The sequence below is a fragment of the Teleopsis dalmanni genome, chromosome X (genome assembly GCF_002237135.1).
Source record: "Teleopsis dalmanni isolate 2A chromosome X, ASM223713v2, whole genome shotgun sequence".
Taxonomy (NCBI): domain Eukaryota; kingdom Metazoa; phylum Arthropoda; class Insecta; order Diptera; family Diopsidae; genus Teleopsis; species Teleopsis dalmanni.
In genome coordinates, this window is record NC_051848.1 from 36504604 (window position 1) to 36519006 (window position 14403).

General features: G+C 30.8%; 1 protein-coding gene and 2 non-coding genes across 3 annotated transcripts in view; 1 reads left to right on the forward strand and 2 right to left on the reverse strand.

Annotated features, from left to right (window-relative positions):
• The window catches only part of LOC119689976 (protein spaetzle 3), a 68817-nt gene extending 54414 nt beyond the window's left edge, over nucleotides 1-14403 (forward strand). The window contains exons 3-6 of the mRNA XM_038104942.1: nucleotides 6331-6455; nucleotides 10891-11235; nucleotides 11298-11423; nucleotides 13895-14403. Of these exons, the coding sequence (XP_037960870.1) occupies nucleotides 6331-6455; nucleotides 10891-11235; nucleotides 11298-11423; nucleotides 13895-14051 (753 nt within the window). The 3' untranslated portion in view covers nucleotides 14052-14403. The remainder of the gene's footprint in view (nucleotides 1-6330; nucleotides 6456-10890; nucleotides 11236-11297; nucleotides 11424-13894) is intronic.
• Nucleotides 81-151, reverse strand: Trnag-gcc. The gene has a single exon. It is a non-coding gene; the product is annotated as a tRNA-Gly (tRNA).
• Nucleotides 9109-9179, reverse strand: Trnag-gcc. The gene has a single exon. It is a non-coding gene; the product is annotated as a tRNA-Gly (tRNA).

Below are 14403 nucleotides of genomic sequence, written 5' to 3' on the forward strand. Positions count from 1 at the left end.
CTATATCTATTAAGACAATTTTAATTAATAACTGCTGCAATGAAAATATATTTATATAATATAAATAAACAAAAAAAGTTTGCATCGGCCGGGAATCGAACCCGGGCCGCCCGCGTGGCAGGCGAGCATTCTACCACTGAACCACCGATGCCGTTGAGAATTGGTTGTCAAATATACGTTTTACTTTACACATAAGCAAAATGAAAAAAAAAATTAATTAGTCCCTTCTCGACTGATGGTACTCTCTAGTACCGTCTTCCATATTTTTTAAAATGACTGTCTTCAATGACAAATACGACAAAAACTAGACAGACGTACGTTTCAGAATCAATGCAACAACAACTGTGGTTCGTGGTAGAGTTCAAAGCATTAGTTGTGCCACTTTACTATGCTTTACTGAACTTTAAATATTAATGAGTGATTTGTCAGATTCGTTAGTATTTATATATTATTAAATACAAAATCTTAAGATATCCGCAAGCAAATCCATATGCAATTTTTGTATCTTGCATAAGTATCTTTATTCACGCAAGCAAACTTTATGTGAACTGCAATTTGACGAAAGTGTTTCATCAGAGACCTTAAAGAATTGCTTGAACTCACTTAACTAATTAAAAAACTGCTCTAAAAAATACTTCTCTATATTTAATATCTGTGAGAACGATTCGACTCAAAAGCCTCAAATATTTGCAAAACTGTTCGTGCCTTTTGTGATCTTCAAAAACGCATCAATCTCATGTGAGACTCAAGTTGGGTAACATGAAGCAACACTTATAATACGTACGGAATAGACGGAATAGATTGTAGAACTCACAGTAAAAATTGTGTTAATAATCACGAGACAACTAAAAAAAACTGCGACAGTCAAAATATTTACTTTTTTAAATCTGGTGGGTTGAAAATTAACGTTCTTTATAAATTACTTTGAAGATTTGCTACAAAATCGTGCCCCAAAAACGTTAACATAAAAATTAATGTTATAGAATAAATATACATTGAAACAATTTTGGTAATATGGTTTTATTTATAGCTCTAAGGTATAGAGACAAACGGATATGCACTTCAAACTATTATTAGCAAAAAGCATATAATCGTATTTAATTAATTTTTAGTAAAAAAAGCATCGAAGAGAATGTAAACCATATACACAGTCCATCCCGGATTTGATGATACTAATTCCATTAAAATTTCTGACACTATCATAACTACCATTATTTGAGTGAATTCGGTGAGTGATTGGTGTACATATACTATTACTTAATGTCAGTCACTGTCACTTCAACCACGGGTGACTAGCAAGGCTGTACCATGTCACCACTCTTATTCATCGTAGTTGTGAACTGGGTGCTTGAGATTTTGACTTATAAAATTGGGTCATAAATTGGAGACTTGAGGACTTGGCCCATACAGATGATATTGTCTCGCATACCAACCAACACATGATATCAAAACTCAATTAAATACATTAAGAATCGTCGAAAAACTACATGTATATAATATATGACCTTTACATATTGATTCCTGAAATGTCGGTAATACCGAAAATTTTATGTACTTTGTTCTTTCGATAGTTGGAGTTGGAGAAAAGTATATAAATACTTGAAAAAAAAAATCGCGTGGATTATTCGTCAGACTTAAAACCTCCACATAGACTTAAAAATAAAAACTTTTAATGTCTGTCTGTGTATATACTTCGGATATGGTAGCCCAAAACGAAACCAAGAATAATGGAGGCTCACATGTCAAATAAATACAAACGATGATATACGAAGTCGAAAATATTGCTGAATAGGACATATATTACGTACATTCTATGATAACATCAGGTACACTGCGCTAATCTGGGATTCTCAAAGAACACGACGTAGGATCAAACCTAAAGTGAACTAGAGGAAGGTAGTACATCACAAAACTGGCAAATAGTTTAACGAATTGCAACAAATGGCACGAAATAGAAGCTGTTGGAAAACTTTTGTTAAATCTTTAAGTTCCTAATGGAGTATGGAATAATAATAACTTACGGACAATAATTAAGTGAATACAATAAAGACGTATAAGATTTTTTTTAATTGGATAAATGTGAAACAGAAATGCTAAAGATGCTTCATTCTTATGTAAAAGAAAGAATGCAGGTACCGCCCAAAGGTTTTTCGTTATTGAGTCGATTATATCGGTTTAAGCGTTTGGAAGAACCTCAGAGACAATGACTAAGCACCATTGTTAAATTTCACAAACAATGTATAAAACACCGAGAAAGTCAAAAGTGATCAGTGTGTGAGATTTATAATTCTCTTTTATTTGGGATATCAAGAAATTAGCCTATTGATTAATGACTGAAGGTTTTGAAAACTGAAAGTTCAGTGCGCTTTTTTAAAGCGCTATTTTAAAGGTGATTAGCTGCTATTAAGGCTTGACACAATGGTATTCTTAATACATGTACCAGTATAATGCACCGACAAACATTCCCATTAGGATTCCAAGAAATTTTACCGGTACCAATAGACTGATTATAGTTTCCTTTTTGTGAAAAAACGACGCCCATTTAAACAGTGGGAATGTGCTACCCCATAACGAATAAAAGTAAATAAATGCAGTTACTTAATCACGTAACTTCAGACTTTAACCACAACATTACGATCGTCCCACTAAAGGAGTCAACTTCTATTGGTTAGGACAGCTGAAATTATTGGCTATCGCATAGTACTACTTCTTATCTACGGTGGGATGCTGCAAGAAAATTTTGATTTTTGCCATTTGCACTCCAAATAACATTGTGTTGTCTACTGGATTTTAATCTCTTCTTTATAAGGGCAGGTTTTACGTCGGGAATTTTCTAGCCCCTATCCCGCAGAGAGTCTGATAACCGGTAAAAGATCGATAACATTGTAGAGAGTTTAGAATTAGAGAGTTGTTTATTTTCCGTTACATTTCATTTCCGACTGAACATATTAATGAACCCCTAATATAATTCATTCTATTGGTGATTATTTAGATAATTGTTTACCAATTTTAATGATTTTTGACCGCTAATAAGGTGAAGATTACAAAAAGCTTAGTTATTATAGTTAGAGGTTAATAAAAAAAATATAATTTTTACAAACTTTAGGCTTGATGAGTGACCTCAAAACATCATCTATTAAGTCTAACACCTCACGTTTAGTAGTTTTGTGAGCATTTAAATATCTTTGGTGAACCAAAGTCGGAACTCTTTCTTTTACCCCCGATATAATTTACATGTTCGATGTATATATTATATATATATTGTATTTATATTGCAATAATAATGTAGCGATGTGCGAGCGTAAAATGTGTTTTGGTGGGTCGTTGAACAGTTATGGTATGTAACAGTTCTATTACTTCTAATATACACAAACTGAAACAAGATTTTATGTACTTTATATTTATTCACAAGTCCATAACAAAATATATATTTTTTTGTACCTTTATAAAGTGCCGAGCAGAGATGCATTATCCATTATGCGAAACCCACTAATTACCTTCTTTTCCCTCTTTGTCAACGTCTTTGGTGCAAAATTTTTTCTTCAATGTAAGTGGAAGTATACGGCCAGACATTATATCACACAGTTTTTTGGATAATTTGAAGGAACCACTGCTGCTGCCATCTTCCGCAGGAAAGAAACCATTGTCTACTTTAGTTGTGTTGAACAAGAAGTCTTTCAGTTTCAAAACCTCATTGTCAAGGAAATCAAACTTTGTTGCTGCAATTACCGGACCAACGTTACGACTGCGAACTTCAAGCACAGAATCCATATAGTCACGTTCCGGGCAAAACTTCATTCTTTCGCAGTATTCTTCTTGCCTTACACAAGACTCAACAAGTTGTGTACAAAATGCTGTGTTTAATTCGATAAGACGGTTTTTTTCCTCTTCAATTGAAGCATTATTTACACTCTCAAGATTTTGAGCATCCATATTAACTGGAATTAGTTCAAGGAAATTACTGAAGGTTTTAAATAAAAACTAATTTTGAATTATATCCGTGAATTTTTATTTTACTATGATATTCATTTTTGAATCTACATTTTTAAATAGTTATTTTATGAATAAATACAGAATTAAGATGGCCTACTATAATATTATTTCGAGAAATTATGAAATTATAATGAGTTTCTTAGCTAATTATGTGAGGACGATTCATGCTTTTCCCCACTGCAAGTTATCTAACCTAACTTAAGCCCTGCTCAACTAATTTAAAAACTAATGATAAATAAAAAAAACTCTATTCGGTCACATATTTATATCTAATTAATAAGTATAGTACGTTTTTAGCAACCTCTGACGACTATCAGCCTTAATCAGTGGCTTGATGTCATTAATTGGTCCAGCTGTGTGATTATAGAACATTTGACACCTGACCCTTCTTCCGAAGATGCGCTTATCCTCTTTCACATTTTCCACAAGAAAATAGTGGGTTTAAACTCTTTCTAGCTTAAACAATTTCAACATAGCTAATGAATTTTAATACGCTTAACTATGTGAACAATGTTGAGATATAGGTCATACAGATCATAAATCGATCGCAACCGATACTCGTTGCCAACACATACGAGATCATTGTATATCCGAAGAATTTTTGACTCGAGCGTCTTTTTACATTTAACTGTTAAATTGTTTGAAGTCAGAAACCCAACTTCTATTTATTAAATTGACAGTAATTGTCAATACCTTTTCTAAGGTTATTTTCATGTAGGGTAGTGGATGAGGCCTACGACTAAAGAAGTTGCGTGGAAGATTATTAAATAATTTTAGCAGTTAGTTTTGTGTTATCTACTACTTTTAAATATAAAATTGGGAAGCGAGTAGCTTTTTTAGTAGCTTTTTTGAAATAAACAATGACTTATAGTAATATATATCCGTTAAATGTATATTATTTAATATAGCTCTCTAGATGGTTAAATAATGTACTCCCGAACTTCCTAGAAAAACAAGTGACCTATGTTTTAAATCAATTATGCTTGAGTTTCTATTGCTGAATGTAAATTGTAATGATACAATAGTAAACTATTGATATTTTCATACATGAAAGGAGGGATATACCTCTAAAAATTCATAGATAGGTCCAAATGAAAACAAATACCTTAGGTCGTGCACCAGCCAAAAAAGAAGACAGACGGAATAGAGAATAATATTATTGTAATTTTCTAATTTGTTTACAAATATAATTAAAATAAAATTCATCCAAAGAAATTCAGTGTCTTTATAGTCCTTGTTGTAGTATCATTTCTGAGAAAGATTGTTGTATTCTTTTCCATTGCGAACAGTAAATATTATACGGAGATCGGTTGACCCACACACGTCTCGGACTGGAGAGACAATTTTTACAATTTTAGAAATAGAAATTCGGAATTAGATCTTTGAACTTGACGACTCACCAACTTTTTTTGGAATGAAATCAGGGATATTACACTCACTATGAGTAGTTGAAATTATTGTAGTAGCTTCATTGTGTTTAGATGTGTTCGCACTTCATCGTCTGGATTCAAATTATTGTACTTGCTTGCTTATTATCCATATGACTTACTACTCCGGAACTTCAGTTGGGTTCAACTTGCGATACTTACTAGCCAATACATACCAATGACTTCGGGGCTTAGTTATTGTCTGCTATTCATTACAACTCTACGTAAATATATGAAAAATATTTTCAGATGTCATTAGTAAGAGGTGGAAAATTTGTTATTTTTTTTGATAACTAACTTTTCGAATTAAATTTGATGTTCTTTAAATATAATCTCTACACAAGCAAATAAAATCAATACAATGTCCATTGAATTTCTAGCAATATTTTTCTATGAAAAATGTCACATAAGTTGAACTTAGGTTCAACTACATCCATAAAAAGAATTAAGGCTCCTAATTTAGGAATAAATTTAGAACTTGAATTTGTTAAAATTGAACTGCAAGTTCCGGATACTTTTTGAGAAAAGAGTATAGTGAATTTCAATGCAATTGGTATATAATATTTTCTTATTATAATTTCTGACAGATGATTATTTCGGATATTTTCATTTATCTACATATCTAAGGGCACATACTGAAAGGTCATGAATGCTGGCTGTAGTACACATGTACCTTTTTACGTAGCTTAATAGATTGCACTTGGGGCATTATATTTTCACATTTTAAACAGATACAAATTTGTAAGTGTAGTCGGAAATTTCCGGGAAATTCCGTTGAATTTCCTAAAGTAATAAATAATTTGCAATCCAAATAATAATAAATATTACTATTAGTCATGTATTTTATATATGTATTATTCTTTATTGATCTTTTGATGAATAATTTGTATTAATAATTATTTTATTTCAGATTTGGTGGACAGCGCTCTCTGTAGCTTTAGGTCTCGATGTACGCGGTGACATAATAAAGGGCGTGCCATGCATAAAACGGTTCCATCAGTTATTCTGCCCAACGGCGGGCAACAGTTACCCTATGTAAGTAAAATACAGAGATATGTAGATTTGGATAATTCAATAATGATTTCGTTTTGGAAAAATATATTTATTTATAATTTTATGAAAAATTAATTGTCAAACTAAAGCTTAATATATATAATCTTTTACACTGGGTAAAGAAAATGCTGTCGGTTATAATTCGCCAATTGAATTTGTGCACTCATGGGTTCTTCTTGTCACATTTTATATCAGATTTGATGTATATTGCCTATGTATTTCGGTTCCTGTAATGTACGTGGTATGGTGATGAAGACATTCTTCTTTCATGGCCCATACAAAGCACTCTTTTGCCACGCCATTAGATGACTTTCATGTACCTCAATTAGCGAACCTAGTGTAGAATCTAGTATATATAGAACTTAGTATATAAGGGAAGAGACTAAATCTTTATCCAAATCTTTTTTTGAATTTTTTAAATAATTTAATAGGTCTTTCCCCTTCACCGATAAACAGTCTGATAAACTATCAAAGTAGTATCTTCATAAGAACCTATATCTTCTGGATGCCAAAGCCGAGCATTCACAGAGAAAATGTATTATTATAATAGTTGGCTATCACAGACGTGATTCGCCTTGGCTGAATTCAGTAGCTTCTCGATCAGTGGCTTACTGTCGCCAGTAGGGTAGTACGAAGTGCCTTCATATCGTTGGTCACCTGACCTTAACATTAATTCTTTCAATAATGTATATAATAATGTGTATAAGACAGTTTCTTATTATATAGTTACAAGAAAAGATATAGAAAGTAAATTATGTTTTTTTTAAACCTTTAGGAATAAAGAAGGGTTAACATTTTTACTAAAAATTTTTACTTGATCTGCAAAATGTGAGCTGAAAATTGTTGACTTTTACTTTCGTTTGAAGCGTTTGAATTAGATCTAAAGTATTTTACATTCTCTTTAAAAAAAAACAAAATAACTGGTTTCCTATATATTATTTTATTTAATGATTATACTTGCTGCAATTTTGAAAAAAAAACATTAGTAAAAATAGATTGTTCATTTGTACTAAATTCAGAATTCCACAAAATTCTAAGAACAATCGTCAACATCTTAGACATTGACTGTTTCTACTTCATATAATTTTTATGTCAAAATAATAAATATTTTTGAAAGTTCTTTGACCCTGACAAATATATTTGGAACCTAATGGAGACAAAATAAAATGAGTAATTAAATTTGATTTGTTAAGCTGAGAATTCGACTATAATTTTTCATTTTGCAAATTGTTATTTTTAAATTTTATTATTATTATTAGCTAAATTTAGTTTATTTTTATTTTTAAAATAATAATGAAAATAATATTAAAATATAATTCAGTGAAAATTTTCATGGAATTCACACTATGCTTTAGGAATACTGATATTAGACATGTACTAGGTTATCTTTTTTATAGTTCCAAAAATTGAGACTTCCATTTCTTAAATTCATAATATCATCACTTAAATGCACTTCAAAGGACATCCATCAATTCTATATAGATCCCTTTGATCTCAGGCAAAAGATACTCGGAAGCATTGGCAAGAAATTTAACCATCTTTCAAGCGGAAATATAAGCGATCGATGCGCCAGCTTCATCCTTGAAGATAGTTGCCGAAACTGTAATATTGCAATACTGATTGCCAGCCAGGCAGCTATATAATAGGTGACATCCAAATGTGGGAGTGCATTGACAAATTGAACATATTTGCCTGAAAAAATCAGGTGTACTTAATATGGATTCCGGGACATGCTGGTATCTAAGGCAATAAAATAGCAAACAAACCTTCAAAAAGGCTTTAATAATCGTAGGCCAAGAAACTTTTTGCGGTCTATGCTAAGGTACTCTATTTAATCTTTGAACGGCGCAGAGGAAGAAAAAGAGAACTGCATTGAGAAAATCTACCAAGACTATCACAATCTATAATGCATTTAGAGACTTACAACCTAAAACGCTTTAAGGAATGCATAAAACAAACAAATAATAACATAAAAGTTATTTCGGGATTACTAATCGATCACTGTAGATTGAATAGTCACCTAAAAAAGTGATGCTTAATTCAATCCAACGCTTAAATGCTTAATTCAATCCAACTCAAAATGCAGATTCTGTAAAGAAGAGAAGAAACCGCATACCACATGGTAGAAGAGTGCCCTCTACTGATTCATAAGCGGAAGAAACACCTTTGACGGTTTTTCATGGAAGATAAGCATTCAAGACTAGGAAATATAATCCCAGTACTATCTTTCTTTAAAAAAATCGCACTTGGAGAAACAAATCTAGGGGGCAAGTAGAAATAAGTCTAGAAACCCACTAAAGGGCATATTATTATTATTTTTCATAACAAAAATAGTAGTAAAATCTCTTCTGTTTTAAATATATTATTTTAAGTTTTTCCCGTTAAACTTTAACGATAATATTAAAATATTTTTTGATAATAAAATTTTTTTGGTAGTCTTATCAAACGTACTACAAATCATTTTAAATAATCTGTAGTCTTTAAATAAATTATTTTTTATAATAGATTTTTGTTGGTAGTTTTATACAAAGTTCTATAGATTGTCGTATCATTTAAAAGAAACACGAATATAATTTTTGAAATGTAGGTAATTAATCTTTTAAAAATATTTAAATAAAAAAAAGAAAAAAACAATTGCATCGGCCGGGAATCGAACCCGGGCCGCCCGCGTGGCAGGCGAGCATTCTACCACTGAACCACCGATGCTGTTGAAACCTATTGGTCGAGTAATATGGAAACATTCTACAGAGATGAAAATAGTTTTTATTAATCAATTAAATATTTTATTAATTTAAAGTAAACAAAAATATATTTCATTAAATTTTTTAATTAAAATAAGATCCATTAACAATTTGTATTTCAATCAATGGAAGTCTATTTAAAGACAAAATTTAATGGAAACTACAAGTAGTGGGCTTGATGTGCTGTGGGAGTCCATAGACAACTCGAAAATTACTACTAACCTACTCATAACAAATATGACAGACAGACAAATTGCTGTAGCGAATAAAATATTTTAATGAATGAATCGAATACTAAAATATGAAATAATATTCTACAAATAAAAATATTAAAACTAGAAACACAAAAACCTACATTAAATAAATATAATATATAACCCATGTGTGTGTTTATTATGAGTTTGTTATAGAAATTTCATTGTTAATAAAAAAAAACTATAATATGAATTAATTTTGTATAAATAAAAATAAATAAACAAATTAAATTTACCATACATCAATATTTATATAAAATATTATTATTAAATTTAAGTGCATTGTCAACTAAATGTATCACATTATGTAGGTCTAAAAATATAGTAACGTTTGTTGGGTTGTAATTCGGTTGACTGCGACTATATGACGTTGCGTTAGGTTATTACCTCAAGAACTCATAAAGCTAGTCTGTTGCCCTATGCATTGTACTGCAATTAACCAGACCCCCTTGAGAATGGGCTTAAATTATTCCTGAGGTATTACATAGCCTTTTTATACTTCCTTCTTTTCTCGCCCGAAACACGTTATTTTTCCCTTACAAGCGTTACAACCTAAACGATGTCGTTAAGATTAGATAAACAATATACCATAAGCCACCCTGCGGTCAGACTTGATATGCTGAGTCTTTTTCTACGGTGGTCGTATCAGCTGTTTCTGGCACGACACAATCGCCACTTCTGCGCTGTCTGTTGTGATTGCAGTTTTTCTATGTCTTGTTTCCGCTGTGCTTGTTCGTCACACATCCAAGACACTGGAGGCATGCCTTCCGTCTATCAAAACGTGATCAATTTATAATCTTGTGGTTTGATTAGGTGACAGCCATATTGCCTTATGTATTTTGAGATGCTGGAATCTGGTACGACTAACCACCAAGTTTCTAGTCGCGGCGACTGTAAGAAAATATGTGTAATACTTAACATAAGCGCGAAAGTAATACTTTCGGGCCACTTTCAGCCATTTTGTGGGTAGTGCTATTATTCATTTATTTTAGATATCTATATTATCGTAAGTGGTTTCAATAATTTGTTTTAAAAATGCATTTTAAATGAACATAAGAGGATAGCATAGTTATGGACAAATAATAAATAGACAGAACAATATAGAGGATGTATTTTTACCCCTCCAGATAAAGTCAATTTTGGCATGCCATGAAAATTGTGTGTAGTTCAGCGTTAAAGTACATACTCTTCTTCTTTTTTTATCTATTTCAAGCCTTGTTTTTCTGATATCCTCGATTTTTAACCTAATTACATACTCATATTAAATGTCAGAATCAATTATTGAACTAAGCAGTAGAGAACTTTGGGTTTAAAAAGAAAGATAATCATTTACTTTGTTTATGCAGTGAATATCATATAACTTTGCTTAATTATTAATTGTATATCATTATCATATCTTATTTATCTATTTATTTTTTTAAGTGAAAAAATCGAACGTTTCATTGATGACAATAAAGCGCTAATGCGGCGTATGTATGGCGACTTCGAAATGGTACTTGATAATAAAGGGCCTCGACAGCAAACTAAAAAACGTAAAAGACGTTTTATAGATGAACCTGATATATTTATACCACCAGGAGCTTTTCCAGCAGTTATACCAGATGATGAGACTCATCCACATGCCGAGGAAGCGGGTGAAAGTTATTTTGGCAAATTGCGAAATAAACGACAGAGTTCCAATCAAAATCGGAACTCAAATAAAAATTCACAAAATTTTGCACAAAATGGACCTGGTAATCCTGGTAGCACTGGTTCTTCAACTGGCAGGTTAATATTAGAATAAAATAGTTATAATAATTAAATAATAATATAAACAATTTTATTTACAGACTTGATGCTTGTGAATCGAAAATTGAAATAGTGACACCATATTGGGCCTCGAACTCTGCGGGTAAAATACGCGCAATCGTGAATACTCAGCACTTTGAACAAGCCATCCATCAAGAAATATGCTCGTAAGCTTTCCCCAATTCTAGTCACACATACAAATACATATATATATATATATAATTTTTTTATGAGATGAGTCTATTAAGTGTGATCAAATGGAGCATATACCATACACCTTTTAAATTAAAAACAAAGTTTTATAAAACATAATGTGATTCTTTTTATATCTTCGATATCAGTTTACGTCTTCTTATAAATATGTAGTAAGTTCTGAATTTTTTCAAAAGTTCATTTTTGGACGTCTATAATCGGTCAATTTTTTTTTTAAATCAGCTTTCGTTTCACCTGTAATATAAATAGTGTTGGTTGCAGGATCAGTGTAGTCTAGTTATATCCTGTAATCGATATCGATATTTTAAGAAACTAACGGACTACTACCATTTTCTCTCAATGATTTTATTACGTTATAAGTAGACGTCATACGGTCCCTTTTTGTTTAAACCTTATAAAGTCCATGCTGAAATCTTCTAACTCATTTTAGTAGAAGTTGATAATTAACTGTTTTTGAAACATTTACTATTAATAATAATTGCAACTTAACTTTCATTCTCAAGACAGATACAGTCCAAATATACCCTTACATCGTAAACCATACCCAACATTTTAATTTTGTGGATATGAACGAATGGCGTGAATAGAGGATTAATATGTGATGTTGGTTCTTCCCATATGGGGTTATTTACCAAAGACACAGTAATTGTTCCTCTTCTTAAAAAGGTATTAGAAACTTCACTGTAACTTTAAAATCTCTCACTTTTGTATAATGAGGAAGTATAATGGGTTACAAAAACCAATGAACAAAAATGTTTCCATATCCATAAAAGTGGCACTTCACCGTCAATTACATTGATCATTGGTCTAACACATTGAGTAGATAACGTCAGCTATTTAACGATTTACTTAAATAGATGAAGAATACATATTCATATAAAAGAAATTTACAATAAAATTGAAACTGTTAAGCCGAACTGGATTTTTAATAGCCAAGTATATCAAACCTTGGAGTATGAAATATTTTTTTGAAAACATGAATAAAAAATTTTTATTTGTATCTCAAAACCAAGACTCGAATAGTCTTAATAAATGTTACTTAAGCAATATAACAAACTGATGAAAAATAATACTTATTAAATTACTTTGAACATATATTCTTTCAATTGTCATATATCTATATGGAAACGAAAGAGTATTAAACACTGAGGTCATGTAAAGAGCTCCATGAAATACAGTAAGGGTATTCCTAAGAGTACCACATTATAACAGGATGAAATAATCCACAAAGATCATAAAGTTCCTACAGTAGAATAAGAGCTTTTAAGAACATATGTTTAGAATATATATTTTCACATTAAACCTATAGACAGGAAACTTGCAACTGGACACACCTAAAAGTAGCTCCCCGGTTCGTAAAAGTTGAAAACTTTTATTAACTTTACTTATTTACTTATGTACTTTATTATTTATTGTATTATTATGTTACTACTACTTTTATACTTTTATTTTTTATTTGCAGTTCCTTATTCTTCCAGGAAGACAAAATCCATGATCAAATCCATAAGCAATGGAAGATTTTAAGACTCGATTTCTTCTTGCTTTTAAAATATTTCGGCTCATTTAACACTCTATATTATCGTTTTTTTCTATAAAATATTTTGGTATGAAGTTTGAAGTAATTTTTGAAAAGAAACTTTTTAAATAAGTCTCTCTATACGTTATTGTGTTCCCAAACTATCTATTGACCTATTTAAATTTATTAAAAGCCGTTCTTTAATCTTCCAAGAATATATAGTTCCTAAATAGTGAGGTATATAAGGGGCGCTCTGGTGTTCAATTAATCCTCTCCTATTGAATATTTCTAATCATTTAACACTTGATATGATTGTTTTCTTCTATTATATGTTTTGGTTTGAAGTTTAAACTGGTTTTGAAAGGAACCTCTTTTAAAAAGAGGAATAAAAGGAATGAACGTATAGCCTCTAAGTAGCGAGGTATGCAACAGAGGTTCAGCTTGATTAATCCCTTTCTTTTAAATGTTTCCATTCATTTGTTATTAGATATGATTGTTTATTACTATGAAAGGTTTTGGTTTACACTAGTAAACAAATGACACCTCATAAATGAGTATATCCACACGTTTTTGTTTCTAAACGAATCTATTTAATTATATATAATTCGAGGCCTTGCAATTGAAGTTTCACAAGTTAATGTTGATTAATGTTGATGTGTAATATTTTGTAAGAGAGAGAAAAGAGAGGATGAGAGAATATGTAGGCCTTTTTAAAAGAATTTGATCCAATAAATTAATTTGATGCAAAATTAGAAAAAAAAAATTTTGATAGGAATTTCAAGAGAAATTCATTATTACAATATTATCAAAATATATATATGTTAGTTCTCATTTGATCACTCTGTACATATAATACACATAAAACTCTTTATATATATATGTATATATATATATTTTTTACATTTGCAGAAAACCTCAAACTCCACGTTGTGAAAATGATTGCGGCTGTGAACAGAAATACAAGTGGCATCGTCTCTTGGCCTATGATCCTGACAACGATTGTAAAGGCATATTTATGGATTGGTTTTTGTTCCCATCTTGCTGCGTTTGTAGATGCAATCCTTAAAATACGCCTATAAATGCGTTTGCAAGGAGGAAGTAACAGAAATGATATGAAACCAACTTCATTGCACCGAAAGTTGATTTCGGTAACAATTTATAGACTTTAGTTTTATCGAAAAGTTTGTTAAGTATAAATTGTTTACTATAGAACATAATTCCATGATTCCTAGTATATTCTACCAATAACGCCCTGTTCAATATACTTAAGTTATGACTTATTTTAAGAGAGTTAACATCTGCCACAGACACTTCTCTAAGTGCCTCTGGGCAAAGGACAATGATTTAACTTTTATGAACTATTTTAGTTGTAGTTATAAAAAAAAATTAAATTTAATAATAAATAAATAAAATTCATA